The sequence below is a fragment of the Nicotiana attenuata genome, chromosome 1 (assembly GCF_001879085.1).
Source record: "Nicotiana attenuata strain UT chromosome 1, NIATTr2, whole genome shotgun sequence".
NCBI lineage: Eukaryota > Viridiplantae > Streptophyta > Magnoliopsida > Solanales > Solanaceae > Nicotiana > Nicotiana attenuata.
Window position 1 is genome coordinate 17,607,621 of NC_031989.1, and position 15,520 is coordinate 17,623,140.

General features: G+C 37.3%; 2 protein-coding genes across 3 annotated transcripts; both read left to right on the forward strand.

Moving 5' to 3' along the window:
* LOC109209876 lies at positions 797-6,839 on the forward strand. Of its 2 annotated transcripts, none has more exons than XM_019373255.1 (5): positions 797-1,454; positions 1,707-4,200; positions 5,050-5,110; positions 5,200-5,423; positions 6,424-6,839. In XM_019373255.1, the coding sequence occupies exons 1-5, from the start codon at positions 1,340-1,342 to the stop codon at positions 6,476-6,478; spliced, it is 2,949 nt and encodes a 982-aa protein (XP_019228800.1). In that variant the 5' UTR covers positions 797-1,339; the 3' UTR covers positions 6,479-6,839. The 2 variants fall into 2 exon arrangements, with proteins under 2 accessions (XP_019228800.1, XP_019228861.1); XM_019373316.1 differs by having other exon boundaries at positions 1,713-4,200.
* On the forward strand, positions 8,408-10,309 carry LOC109233516 (putative pentatricopeptide repeat-containing protein At3g18840). Its single transcript, XM_019399409.1, has one exon. The coding sequence runs from the start codon at positions 8,408-8,410 to the stop codon at positions 10,307-10,309; it is 1,902 nt and encodes a 633-aa protein (XP_019254954.1).

A 15,520-nucleotide genomic window follows, 5' to 3' on the forward strand; every position in this document is an offset into this window, starting at 1 on the left:
ACAAAATATTCTATTTGTCATTTTATTTTAAATACAAGTGTGCTTACATAAGATAACTTTTATGATAAATATAATTTATTTTATGATACGCATATAATCATAAGTTATGATAATTAATAAATTGACAAAAGTTTCTCAGAAAAAATATAAATAGGACAAAATATTTGAAGAGAAACAAACACTGTCTTCATCACCACAACACTAAGAAAATAATACACCAAAAATTTGATATGTCCTCATTTATTACATACAGTATAATGATTAATACGCAATCACATAGATATAAATATGCAAAGAAATAGAGAATTTGCTTATCTTAAATAGTCAATGAGAATTGCAGTCTTGAAAGAGGGGGGGGGGGGTGAGGGGGCGTTTAGGCTGAAAAAAATTGTTAGGACTGTGAGTATCGATGTAGGAGTTTTATTCTAAAAAGGAATGTTTTAAAGATAAAATAGTAAAAATCTTGATCAAATTTAAAGTGCTTATAAGCTAAAAATTCATAACCTGTGGCTTATTTTTGACTTATAAGCAATTTTAACTTTACCAAACGCGTAAATAAGCTGAAAAATGCTTATAAGCTAGTTTGACTAGCTTATAAACTTAGCCAAACACCCTCTTATTCCTGGGAAGAAACTTAAAAATGAACAAGATTCTAGATATATATTGCAGTATATTACTATCCACCTATATTATTTTTTTTAAAAAGAAAATCCACTTGACAGTAAACAAAACTTTTGGTCCATTCATAAAAGAAAACTAATAATGCAAGTATTATTGACTTGGTGAAATTTTGCAAAGTCACCGTTCCAATTTTTATTCAGAAGTTCTATATTGACTTTAATTCTGCTTTTAGTTAATTTCCAAAGAACACCATTTCTTCTTATGAATCACAAAAATAAAATTGAAAATAAGAAGCATTTTCTAGTCCTCAGAGTCCGTACACTCGGCCCTCTCCCAAATGTGAAACAAAGAACTGAGAAAGCAGTCTGCGACATACCTACTAGATTTTTACTTTCTTTTCAGCTTCTATCAATTTACATTTTTTCTACTATAGATTCTCTGGTTCAATTTTATGCAAAAATAACCCCCTTTATCATTCTTTTCTTCAGATGCATTCTTGTACAAAGGCATTGATGACAGCTAACTAACATTGAAAAGTTTGGTAGTAATTATTTTACTTGTTGGGGTTTTCAAGATTGTTTAAGAAGGACCTCATGAAATGTCTGAACCTTGGTGAGAGCTAAAGAGCATATATACTTTTTTGAAATAGGCCAAAGGTGTTTGCTTGGTATGATTTTCCTTGTTGGGTTTATCAATATTGTTTGAAAAACATCCTAAAATGTCTGAACCAGCAAAGGTTCGTTTGGTTCGTTGCCCAAAGTGTGAAAATTTACTTCCCGAGCTCACTGATTATTCTGTTTACCAGTGTGGTGGTTGTGGTGCTGTTTTACGAGGTACGCTTTACTCTTCCTTTCTTTGCATTCTTTGTTGTTTTCTGCTTTAGGTAATTTCCTAGAATAAAGGGTTAAAAAAACGATTCTTGAATTTGGACTTGTTCTTCAAGTTCTGTGCTTTGCATTATCTTTGACTGGTCCCCCCTTTTGTATATGGTCAGATTGATTTGTTTGAACTTGTGGGTTTTTCTGGGTCTTGCTATTGTAGAAGTCTTCTAAGATTGTCTTTTTTCTTTTCCTTCCCTATTAAAGTTACAGCCAAAAATAAAAATGGGGAGTTAGAGGAATTTGCTGAGAAGTCTGAAGAAGAAACTGTGGGAGGAATTGTGGAGAATTTTGATCTTTCAGAGAAGAAACTTATGAATATAGGTGATGGTTCGGGGTACGATGTCAAGTCAATTGCTGGTTCTTCCAGCACAAGGGAGAGGAGGAGGCTTTTGCGCGATGCACCTGAAACTTACGGGACTAGTTTGAGGAATGTTGCTGATAAGTGGCCTAATGAGGATGAGAGGGTGATGTATAAGACTAACATTGATGAACAAGGTCAAGAAAATATGGCCAATGAGTTTGCTTTTGACTCTCGGAATGGAAAAAACATTGAAACTCAAAGACCAGGCCGAGTTCCATATTGGAGAAGTAGGGAGAGAAGTGCGGCTGAGGTTTTGCCCAGGGTTAGAAGAGTTAATCTTCAAGGTGTGAGGAATTCATCCTCCATTAACTCAGAAGAGTTGTACAGGAACGATGTGGATGGGATCGATCAGGATGAACAAATTCAAGAAAATATAGGTAAAGAATTTGAACATTTTGACTCCCAGCATGGAAAAGAAATTGAAACACGAAGAGCAGGCCGAGTTCCAGATTGGAGAAGTAAGGAGAATTCTGAGGCAGAGGTGTTGCCCAGGGCTAGAAGAGTTGATCTTGAAGGTATGAAGTATGCGTCCTCCTTTAACTCAGAAGAGGGTCCTTCTGGCTACTGGTCAGGTTCAAATTATGATAATGATAAGAGGTTGTATAGGAAGGATGTGGATGGGTTCAATCAGGTTGATCTTCCCGTTGATGAGTGCGCAGAGCTTTTGAGAAAGTTTGATGAGCTAAAAGAACAGCTCAATCGGTTTGGTGGTGTGCCTGAGAAGCCTAACGAAAGAGTCCCACTTGAAAGTAGGATGGCTCGTCATGGAAATCCCTATGATCTGTTTCCTCAAAGCTCTACAAGGATCATGAATAGAGCTTCGGCACAAAATCCTGTATCTGGTGAAAGACTTCCCTATCTGAACCACTACAATGCACCCTCGCCTTTTATGAATAGAGCCGGTGGTGGATTTTATCCTCCTAGAGACCATATCCAGGGATATGGAGGTCCTCCCAGGTCCCAGTTGTTTAGTGGAGATCCATACCAAGCTCCGGATCCATTTCAATTGCAGCCATCTCATGGCCATTTTCCTGGGCGGTCAATGGACAATGAAATCCCACCTACGGATCCTTTTCGACCTTACCAGCCTCAGACTATTCCTCATCATCCATCTTGCAGTTGTTTTCATTGCTGCAATGTAAATCAAATCCGTAGTCGAGGTCCACCCACTGGTTTTGGTGATAAAAGGTTCTCTGACATTCCCCAGAAACCAATGTTCTACCGTCATCAAAATAGTGGTGCATTTGGTAATCAAGATTATAATTCTCGACATGCCAATAATCTTCCATCAAAGCCGCAAAATCCTCTATCACAAATGACTCATTCTGGTGATATGAACTCTGCAGCGGGTGGTTATGCTCGTCAACATCCTCCCAGGGTGCAGCCTAGTGGACAAAAATGCCGCCCTGTGGCTGGCGGAGCCCCATTTTTGACGTGCTACAATTGTTTTGAGTTGCTGCAATTGCCTAAGGAAGTTTTTCGTGGAGGTAAAAGGCGAAAAATGAAATGTGGGGCATGTTCTACAGTTATGGTTATTGCAGTTTTAGACAATAGACTTGCTATTTCTATTGAAGAACGAGTGGATAAAAGCACTGACAAGATGGATCATCAGCATAGAGTCATGTTGAATGAAGGGAATCCATACTCCAATGCACATACAAACCGTCCTAGCATGACCTTCTCTTCTGAAGATTACGATACTTCTAGATATGATTTCCATGCAATGGATCAAGAACTCAGGTCACTGTCAACAGGCCGTGGAAGTTCCATTAAATCTGCCGAGATGAGAAGCCTTGGTTCTACATCTTCCCGCAGTTCAAGAGAAGAGGACAACCTCATTAACTCTGCGGCAACAATGGAAAAGTCTGACTTTGTGCTGCCAATGAAGGGTAAAGAATCTCCACCACCAGCTGGTTCACCACTGCAAGAATACTTTGACTATTCTAACAAATTTCATGTTGCCAACCGCCTGGATCATGGAAACAGAAGTGTGCGCTCTGATGCAGAGAAGCTGATGCAGGAAAAGACTACTTCAGAGCAAAACTCCATGAGAGATACAGCTGTAGCAACTGAGATGGACATACCATCCAATGAGTATGGTAACACTGGCTCGTCTTTAGAGTCTGGTGGATCTAGTAAAGAAGGAGGCCAACTGAAAGCCACTAAAGAATCATTTTTCTCTGGCATCATAAAGAAGAGCTTTAAAGAATTCAGCCGATCTGATCATTCTGCAGAGGAGGAAAAAGCCAATACTACAGTTAACGGGCATCTTATACCAGATCGGCTGATTAAAAAGGCAGAAAAGCGTGCTGGACGAATACAACCTGGACATTACTGGTAAGTATTGGGACATTCAATCATTTCAACCTGTTCATTCTTTGAGTTTAAACCTGATATCTTTTACTCTGGCGTTTATCTTGTTGCTGATGTGTATCGTAGGAGGCCAAAAATAACATAAGTGACTATTTTGTATATCTCGGTTTGTTTATTTGTTTTATATTTTGGGTGCAGGTGTTAATTAAAGCTCTATATAATTCTTGTTTGCTAGGTGAAAATTCAAACGAGATTATGCTTTTCCTATTTAGAGCCCGTTTGGATGGGCTTGTTTTAAGTGACTTTTAAGCCAAAAGCCATAAGTTAGGAATTCTAGCTTTTGGCTTTTGGCTTATTTTTGTCATTTTGGCTTATAAACAAGTGCTTAAAAACACTTTTTTACTTTATCCAAACACTACAAATACTTAAAAGCACTTAAAATAAGCCAATCCAAACGGGCTCTTAATCGATTAACTTTGTAGAATTTCATTAACGGATTTGCAACATAAAATTCACCAATAAGTATGATCATACAGAAGTTGCAAGGTTACAATGGGCAAGCGTGGAACCTCATGGAAGCAATATTTCAACATGCATATAGCACTGTTATTTACTGAGATACTGAGAAAAAGATACTGAATATCTGAGAAAGAGCTCTAATGCAGTATTGATTATTTGAAAGTGTACATGAGGGGTAGTTTTTATACTTAAATTTGTAAGATGGTTCCTATTTTTTATGGTGCAGTTATGTCAATTGGTCCACATTTATTCAACTGCAAAGATTCACTTTACCTGGTCCTGTACCACATTTTTATTTGTCCTAAAATCACATTTATAAGTATATTGCTTTCTTGCCTTAATTTCCTATACCAGGTATGATTTTCGAGCTGGATTCTGGGGAGTGACTGGTGGTCCTTGTCTGGGCATTATCCCTGTAAGGTTTACTGTTTCCAGTAGATACTTGTAGCCTGTGTTCTACTACTTTTGTTATGCTTTCCTATACTATAACTATTCTTCTTGCAGCCATTTATTGAAGAATTCAATTATCCCATGCCTGAGAAATGTTCTGGTGGAAATACTGGAGTATTTGTGAATGGGAGAGAGCTCCACCCAAAGGATCTGAAATTACTTTCGAGTAGAGGTCTCCCAGCCGAGAGAGACAGATCTTATATTATTGAAATTTCTGGCAGAGTTCTTGATGAGGACTCTGGTGAAGAGTTAGAGAGCCTGGGCAAACTTGCTCCGACGTGAGTATCAATTCTATGATGGCTTTAATTTTTCAATAGATTCTTCTCTTGATCAATTAAATTTGCTCATGTTGCTTTTTCAGTTGGTTGAATGACCCCTACCCTACTTTATGTTAGCTATCATACACTGAATTCATTGGCAACACAAAAATGCTCAGTCACCTCCTTCCATTCACCCTACAGTTGGGGTGGATGATTAAGATAAATGAGCAGAAACACTCTTTTATTCTAGACCTATAACAACCTCCTGATACACTGCTGGCTTAAAATACAGCTATTATCACTTGTAATCTTTGTCTTTGCTCCTTATTCTTGCTTCGACCTTTCATACTTGATGAATGAGGCTTTTGCAAGCAATCAAAGCTTAGCAGTTCATCCTTCACTATCATAGCACATGCTTAGGACTTCTCCATGAAATGGCTAAACTTTTCCTGACATTCAAAAGATAGGCTGACTCACCGGCCATTCATGGTCATAGTGGTCGATAGAGTTCTCTTCATGCCACTAAGTCAAGAGTTCAAGGCTGGTAGGTTGCCAAGAACAAAAGGGGATAGGTTTCTGTTATTCCGGAGTTTCACTAGTGCCATAGAAAATGATTTGAAGTTAGCATGGGTAAAAACTTACCCGCACCGGGTGTTTACACCAAACCAATAGATACATGACATATGACTTGCATATGGACTTCAATCATTTAACCACGGTAAATTATATGCATTCTCATCTGATTAAATTAATTAACTATAGTGAGTTAATATAGTTTGGTGTAAACACCCGGTGTGGTAAGTATTTACCGTTAGCATGAAGCTTGGATGTTCTTTTTCTAATACCACTTCCCTAATGTCACTAAGCCCTTGATTATTCCCAGTTCTACTCTTGCTGTTTCCATTTTCAAAGAGCAGTGCACGCATATTGTTATGATGTTAGCCGTTTCTCATAATTATAAAACATTTTGAATTATAATATGATTTCACGATATACTGACTAAATACTTCATTTTCAGTGTTGAGAAAGCAAAGCATGGCTTCGGCATGAGACTTCCAAAAGTAGCAGCATAAATATCAGAAAAAAGAGTTTGTCCTTATAAGGTTGCTTGCAGTATGCAGAAATCTGGAGCTGTAGTGCCTAATGCCTTGCAGGAGAATGTTAGTTATTGTAAATGAGACATGTAAAATGGAACTAGATGAGTTTCAGTAAAAATGTGTCTTACAGATTCTATGTACTACTTTTTTTCTCTGTTAATGTTTGTATATTCATCAAAAAGTATCAGCTGTGTGCACTTGTAGAGTAGTAAAGAAAGTTTGCCTGGTTATTGAATCATGGCTATTGTGGTGGGAATATTGTGCTCCTTTAGTTTTGTATTTTTAGTGCAGAATGTTCTTATTTCTGTTTAAATTACAGCAAGATGTTTATACCAAATTCTTTCGAGCAATATTTGTACAAAATTCATTTTTTCTTCTACTGTATCCTCCATTGCCTCTTCCATTTTAATGTGTGTTGCTTTTTGCTTATTGAAGGGTCGTTTGACAATGTTAGAGCCAAGCAGGACTAATAATATTTTCACATTTAAAGAATATAGAACTCAAGAATATATTAACAAGTCTTTAGCTGAAGATCGTTCGGTAGTACGAATTTCAACTTCCATATGATATAATGATAATGAGTGATTAGTCTTTTATTTCTAAAGTTTACCATCCTATTCAAAATTCAATTGCCATATATACGATCTGATGTGTGTTTAATCAAAAATATATCTTTCAATCAAAGATTAATTTTAGAAGGAAACGGCTTCTGATAACCAAGTTTTGCCTCACTTTCTCAATGGTATCAAAGGAAAATATCAAGAATAAATAAGGAAATAATTGATTGCAAAGTTAATATAGAGAATTTTGAGAAAAGCAGAAAAATAAAGTGAATATATTCTAATATTGTCTCCGATGTCCTTACAAGTGAAATTCTCTCCTCTTATATAGAGGTTTACACATATAACGTTTCTTTCCATTTATGGCTAAATCATTACGAGCTTTAATGGTATTAATGATCTGTTACAATTGATAATTGTAACTGTCCACGAGATTCTGCAACAATTCTGATTCCCCTCCTCATTAATTGAAGGTTTGAATCTTCCATTTTTCCTGCCTTGTTTCAGTCTTTGCCAGCTGTTAGGCTCGGTACTATCTCGTGGGTGTTTCCCTCCGTGCCTTTTCTTATTCTATCAAATAAGACTGCCACGTGTTGCTATATTATTGCTCTTACGTGTTATGCCATGTCAGCATTCTAATATTCCACGTGTAGCTCTTTTTCACTACCAATACAATGTGCATATAGGCAAGATATGTAAATTGTAATAATAGGCAAACATTATTACAATATGTATATTCGGAAAAGATTATTATTGTGAAGGGAAAAACAATTATTTGTAACAAAAGCTTATGAGTAGCCCATATATGATAATCCCTCTGTCTCAAATTATCTGTCGTGTTTCTCTTTTACACGCCCCTTAAGAAATATTAATTAGGAAAGAGATTAGACTATTTTACCCTTATTAATGTCTTAAGATAAAATCTGAATATTTATTCTAATTATGTATTATCTCCATTTTCAAGAATAATTATTATTAAAGGTAAAAAAGGAAAAAAAATTAATTTTTTCTTGAACTTGTAAAATGATAAATAATTTAAGACAATTATTTTTAGTAACCACCCGTCTAATACATACGAGACAGAGGGAGTATATCATATCATATTAGGCCTAGTGGCTTTTAAATGGGTTGGCGAGCTCTATTTCGCTAAACCAAAGCTCCAGCCAGTTATAACAAACTAACAACACTCATAAGGTCACCAATGAAATCACTGTTAGACTGCGCCAAGTTTCAAACCCATATCATCAAATCCGGTCTAACCCCACGAATCATTGACGCCAACCACCTTATTCACGTATACTCTAAGCATTCTCTCATTCAACATGTCCAAAAAGTGTTCGATGAAATGCCTGAAAGAAACGTTTTCACCTGGAATGCTATTATAAACACTTACGTTAAAGCTCGAAACTTTGCTCAAGCGAGAACACTTTTTTATGCTGCTCCCCTAAAGGATTATGTCACGTACAACACAATGCTGTCTGGTTATGTCAATTGTGAAGGATTTCAGGATCAAGCAGTTCGATTATTTGCCGAAATGCAATGCGTTGAGAAAGTATCTGAATATGCCTTGACTGCCATGCTTGGTTTAGTAACAAACTTGAGTCTTTTGTCATATGGTAGGCAATTGCATTCATATATGTTGAAGAGTGGGAATAGTTTAAGTAGGTATGCACTGAGTTCTTTGATTGTTATGTATTCGAAATGCGGGTGTTTCAGAGATGCTTGGAGGGTCTTTGATGGATCTGATGTTAAGGCTGTTGACACGGTTTCCAAGAACGCTATGGTGGCTGCTTGTTTTAGGGAGGGTGAGGTGGAAATGGCCCGGGATGTGTTTTCGAGTAGGCCGCAGTTGAATGATGAAGTTTCTTGGAACACAATGATTTCGGGTTTTGCCCAAAATGGGTATGAAGAGGAGGCCATCCAGTTGTTCAGGAGCATGATGGAGGAGGGATTCGTATGGAATGAACACAGTTTTTCTAGCGTTATAAGTGCTTGTTGTGGCGTGAAGAATTTGAAACTTGGAAAGGAGATTCATGCTTGGATTTTGAAGGAAGGGATGAGTTTGAATCCATTCCTTAGCTGTAGTTTCGTTAATCTTTATTGTAAGTGTGGTCTCCTGAATTATGCATCTTCTGTTTGTACAACTACTCAGAAAGAGAACCCATTTGCCGTCACACCATTAATTGTAGAATATTCAGGAATGGGTAATATGTTAGAAGCAAGAAGGCTTTTTGACTCACTGCCTGATAAGAATTATGTTGTACGGACTACTATGATATCTGGATACGTGAAAGCGCATCAATGTGAAAATGCTTTTCAGCTTTTCAGAGAGTTAATGACACAGGAAACAACCGTTCCTGATGAACTGATTTTTATAAACCTGCTTGGTGCATGCGCCGTACATGCGACCTTTAATTACGGGCAGCAAATACATGCCTCTATACTGAGAACTGGCACTGCAATGGATGCTAAGTTGGCAAATTCATTGGTTGATATGTACTCGAAATGTGGAAATGTCACATATGCACAGAGGATTTTCCACTTCGCCATTGATATAGATTCTATCCTTTACAATAGTATGATAGCTGGTTATGCTCTCCATGGGTATGAAAATGAAGCTATTCGGCTTTTCAGTCAGATGACAGAGCGAGGTTTCCAACCTGATGCAGTCACTTTCCTTGCCCTTCTATCAGTTTGCCGGCATCGTGGATTAGTGAAAATGGGAGAACAGTATTTCTTTTCCATGACCAAAGATTACAATATATCACCTGGAACTGATCACTATGCAAGTATGATCGACTTGTATGGAAGGGCAAATCAACTTGAGAAGGCAGTAAGCTTAATGGAAAAGTTGCCTATAGAACCAGATGCTGTAATTCTGGGTGCATTTCTAAATGCTTGCAAAATGAACAGAAATGCTGAACTTGCTAAAGCTGCAGAGGATAAGCTATTGCAAATTGAAGGAGGGAATGGTTCTAGATATACGCAGTTGGCTGGGATCTATGCCTCGGAGGGGAAATGGAATGAGATGGGAAGGGTAATGAAAATGATGAGAGGAAGAGAAGCCAAGAAAACTGCTGGTTGCAGTTGGGTATATGTAGGAGACACAGTTCATTCCTTTATCTCTGGTGACAGATCTCACTCGGACAATGATGCCATATATATTATTTTAGGATGTCTGGTCAAAGAATTAACTAAACTATCAGCTACTATATTTTTCGAAGAAGAGCTATGCACATTCTGTTGAGTAATGCCGACTTGCAAATGCTTGTCTTCAAATTCAAGAAGCTCCATGGTGGCATTTTGAAGTGGTAAATATCATTTCAGGTAAATATGTGAAGTGTAAAATACATGTCGCATAGATTATTTCATGCGACTATGGATAAAAATTAATTTCAGCACTTAAATCATTGAGTTCTTAAGACAAGCATGTGCTCATAATTACAAGTGGCTAAAAGCACTGACAAGACGGGTCATCAATATAGAGTCCTGTTGGATGAAGAGAATCATACTACTATGGACATACAAACCGTCTTAGCATGACCATTTCCTTTGAAGATTACGATAATTCTAGATATGATTTCCATGCAATGGATCAAGAACTCAGGTCACTGTCAACAGGCCGTGGAAGTTCCATTAAAGCTGCCGAGATGAGAAGCCTTGCCGCAGTTCAAGGGAAGAGGACAACCTCAAATGTCTGACTCTGAGCTGCCAATGAAGGGTAAAGAATCTCCTCCACCAGCTGGTTCACCACTGCAAGAATACTTTGACTATTTTAACAAATATTATGTTGTGAACCGCCTGAATCATGGAAACAGAAGTGCGCTCAGATGCAGAGATGCTAATGAAGAAAAAGACCTCACAACAAAACTCCACTGAACATACCATCCAATGAGTATGGGGACGCTCGCTCGTCTTTAGAGACTGGTTAATTTAGTAAAGAAGGAGACCAACTGAAAGCCACTAAAGAATCATTCTTCTCTGGCATTTAAAGAAGAGCTTTAAATAATTCAGCCGATCCGATCATTCTGGAGAGGAGGAAAAAGCCAATACTACAGTTAACCGGCATCTTATAGCAGATCGGTTTTTTAAAAAGGCAGAAAAGTGTGCTGGACCAATGCACATTACTGGTGGGTAACGGGACCTTCAATCATTCAAGCTGTTCATTCTTTGAGTTTAAACCTGATGTATTTTACTCTTTGACATTTATCTTGTTGCTGATGTATGTAGGAGTCCAAAAATAGCACAAGTGACTATTTTTATATATCTGTATGTATATTTGTATATTTTGGATTTTGGAAAATTACTAGAGTTGTAGTTCCTGGCAGGTGAATTTTAGTTATTCCGAACGAGACATGTTAAATGGAACTAGATGATTTTTATTGTCTTGCGCCAGTGAGAAATGAATCTTACAGATTCTATCTGCTACCTTTTTCTGTGTCAATGTAAGATAAATTCACCAAAAGGTAGCAGCTGTGTGCACTTCTGGAATATTAAAGAAAGTTTGTCTGGGTATTGTATCATGGCTATTATGGTGGGAATATTTTGCTCCTTTGCAATGTTAGTTTTCTAGCTTTAGTTCACAATGTTTCTCTAATTTGTATTTCTACTTAAATTACCGCAAGATGTTTACACCAAATTCTCCTGAGCAATATTTGTGCAAAATTCATTTTTACTAATAATTCTTTTACTATATCCTCCACAACGTTAGGTTACTTTTGCTTCTTCCATTTTAATATGTTGTCGCATTTTTTTTTTTTTTGGTTTTAAAGGCTAATTTATATTATAATCAAAAAGGTGTTACAGGGAGCTGCTGTTCATGGACAGTATTACAAAAAGTTGCCAAGCTAGAAGTACTTGCACTATTGTGCTTAGCTACACTATGACTATTGATACTACTAGTACTAGGGGGGAAGGGTATGAGGAGGGTCTGTTTGGGACAGTGCTCGTAGATGGCATGTCCCACAGATTACAAAAAGTGGGTGATTGGTCATATGAGGCCTCATGTGCTATACGTTTCTTTCTTTGTGTTGCATGGCCCCGTTGGTCTTGCATGAGGAGGTTGCTGATGAATGGTGGAGGGTCTGCCAAAATGGTGATGTTATTGCCCGACATTTGTAGTCCAAAAAGCGCCAGTCTATCTGCTACCATATTTTGCTCCCTGTAAATGTTGATGGCTGATGGATTAGGCAGCTGGCGGATCAGGAACCTACAATCATTTAACACGGATGAGTAGTGTACAGTGTGTTTATTGAGCATGGATATTACCTGTGGGGCATCCATTTGGATTTCCAAAGCAGTTAGGTTGTGATGGACTGCTAGTTGTAAACCTCGTAGTAATGCCATTAATTCTATATCTATGACATTGGATGTTGATAGTTTCCCGCATAGCCCATAATCCAATCACCTTTGTGGTTTCGAAAGAGCCCCACAAAGCCTGCTTGTGAATTGTGTATATAGAAGGCCCCATCAGTATTTAAGGTGATGATACCATTGTTGGGAGGTTTCCACTTTACATACATAGGTATTGTAAGGTGTGTATGAGCATTAGTGCTAGTTAAAAAAAGATGTTCCGCAGTTAGTTGAAGAATTAAGTTTGGTGATGGGAGAGTCCCAGTGTATTCAAAGCAGTTTTTGTTTCGAGTATTCCACAAATGCCATAGTGCAAAAGGAACGAGGTGTTTTAGAGGAATGTTGAGTGTGTGGAACTTACTCTTTCGATGAATAAGATATCTAAGCCAGTTGTGGTTAGGACTATTGTGTGTGGTGACTGATCGTATAAGAGATTGTAGTTTAAGTTTTTGCCAAAAATGTGTTGCATGGACACATTTTAATAAGGTGTGCACAATGGTCTCTTTTTCCATGGGACAGTGTTGGCACATATTGGATTGAGTAATTCCTAATTTATGTAGATAATCTTTGGTAGGAAGTCGATTATAACTAGTGAGCCATAGGAAGTGTTTTATTTTTGGAGTCACTTGTAATTGCCAAATCCACCCATGATGATTAGTACCGTTAGGAGGTTTAGTGAGTTCTGTATAACAGGATTTGACAGTAAATAGACCCGTTTGTGTTAATCCCCATATTATATGGTCTTGAGTATTGTCATAATTAGTGACGTAAGTGTTATTAATTTGATGGAGTATCTGTTCCGGTAATTGGAAGGAGATTAGTTGGCTAGGGCCAGTGTTAAGTTGTAGTACATTGGCTACTGTGAGAGTGTGTTCTTTATTATTTAACGGGCCATGGATGAGGCTTCGAATAGTCTGGTTCGGAGCAATCCAATTATCCGTCCAAAATTTAACATGAGCACCCCGTGTGACATGCCATTTTAGTCCTACTTGGCATATTTGCCAGCCACGCATCATATGTTTCCATAGGGTGAAGGTCCTGGTGCTTATTGGTCTAGTGTTTGAAAGGTATTTAGAGATTAATAAAGAGGCCCAAGGTGTGGAAGGTTGATGAAACAAGCTCCGAGCCGTACTTGCGAGTAAGGCTTCGCTTTTTTGCCTTATCTTTTGTATACCCAATCCTCCATTTTCCTTAGAGAAAGTAACTGTTTTCCAATTTAAGAGGTGTAGCTTCCTTTTTTGTGAGGTAGAGCCCCATAAAAAACTTTTTTGGTAGCTTTCTAGTCTATTAATGATATTTTAGGTAGGGATATAATTTGCATTACATGATTGGAAATGGTATTGAGAGTGGCTTTGATTAATGTAGTACGAACAACCATTCTAAGATGGTTTATTTTCCAACCCGCTAACCTATTTTTGAAATTATCTAATATGAATTGGTAGTCCCTTTTTGTTGGTCTGGAGGTAAAAATAGGGAACCCCAGATATTTTCCAAATGAAGTCCCTTCCAGCATGTTAAAACATGACAAGATAAAATTTGTCAGCTACAGGGCAACATTTAGAGAAGAAATTTTTTAATTTTTCAAAGTTTATTTTTTGCCCTGAATGTTCAGTAAAATGGTTGAGAATGTCTATAATTTAATGACAACTAGTTGCAGTTATTTTGGATGCCAAGATAATGTCGTCGGCAAAAAATATGTGAGAAATGTGTCGTCTATTAGTATTTAATGAAATAGGCTTCTAAAATTGTGTAGTCAACTGCCATGTTTATTTGTCTAGACAACATTTCCATACACAAAATAAAAAGATAAGGGGAAAGTGGATCACCTTGCCTAATACCACATGATGGGGTGAAGAAATTAGTTGGTGAGCCATTGAAAAGTATAGAGGTGGAAGTTGTTGACACACATGACATAATGAGGGATATTAATTGAGGAGGGAAATTAAAGAATGTTAAGGATCTTCTTATGAAGCTCCATTCCATTCTATCAAAAGTTTTTTCTAGGTCTATTTTTAGAAGCATGTTGGGGCACTTTGATTTAGAGTGTCGAAAATGAGTGAGTAATTCTTGCACAATGATGGCATTATCTGTTGCCCTTTTATTTCTTTAGAAATCAGATTGAGTAGGTTGATTAATTGTTGAAGAAAAGGTTTGATACGATTAACGATCATTTTGGTTATGATTTTGTACAAAATGTTACATAAACTAATGGGTCTAAATTGAGTCATAGAGGAGGGGCTCTTGACTTTTGGAATCAAGCAGACGTAAGTGGTGTTTACCTCCTCGGGGATATAGCCTTGTTGGAATATAGTTTTACAGAAGTTGATTAAAGATTGTTTTATTTGAGATCAGAATTTTAGGTAAAATAGTGGATGAAGTCCATCTGGCCCGGGTGATTTGCGAGGTTAAAAGGAGTGTACTGCATGGTATATTTCAATGTCATTTAGTGGTTGTGATAGCATAGAGGCGTCAATTGGTGAGAGAGCATAATAATTATTTGTAGGATAATTTTTATAAGAAGTTATGTGAGTAATGGTATAAAGATCTTGGTTGTAATTTATAGCAAGGTGTTGTAACGATTCAATGTCCGTAATCCAGTTTCCTGGATAATCTTTTAAAGCAGTTATTTTATTACGGCGCCTTCGTTTTAAGGTAGATAAGTGAAAAAAATCCCGTGTTCGCATCTCCTTCGTTACGCCAGTTAACACGAGATTTTAATTTCCAAAACTCCTCTTCAAGGGTGAGTATTTGATTATACTGGGCAATTAAATCTTTTTCGAGGTTTTGTAGGAAATTGCTAGTGGGGTAGTGGCTAGATTTTTGTAATCCTGCCAGTCTAGCGTTGAGATTGTTTTTCTTTTGAAAAATATTCCCAAAAGATTGGTAGTTCAAGGTTTTTATTAGAGAAGTAAAATCTGTTATTGCTTATACTATAGGAGGATTATGGTGTTGATTAACTAAGTTAGGAAATTCATGATGTGATAGCCACATAGTTTCGAATCTAAATATTGTACTTTTTTTACGAAGGTTTTTATCAAGGGATAATAGTAACGGACAATGATCGGAATGGGTTTTAGGCAAGTGGTGTACATGTGCTCCAGGATAA

Coding starts and splice junctions, on each gene's coding strand:
- LOC109233516 (XM_019399409.1), top strand. CDS start 8,408: ATGCCTGAAAGAAACGTTTTCACCTGGAATGCTATTATAAACACTTAC.
- LOC109209876 (XM_019373255.1), top strand. CDS start 1,340: ATGTCTGAACCAGCAAAGGTTCGTTTGGTTCGTTGCCCAAAGTGTGAA. Junction 1,455..1,706: donor TTGTGGTGCTGTTTTACGAG/GTACGCTTTACT, acceptor TCCCTATTAAAG/TTACAGCCAAAAATAAAAAT. Junction 5,424..6,423: donor CTGGGCAAACTTGCTCCGAC/GTGAGTATCAAT, acceptor CTTCATTTTCAG/TGTTGAGAAAGCAAAGCATG.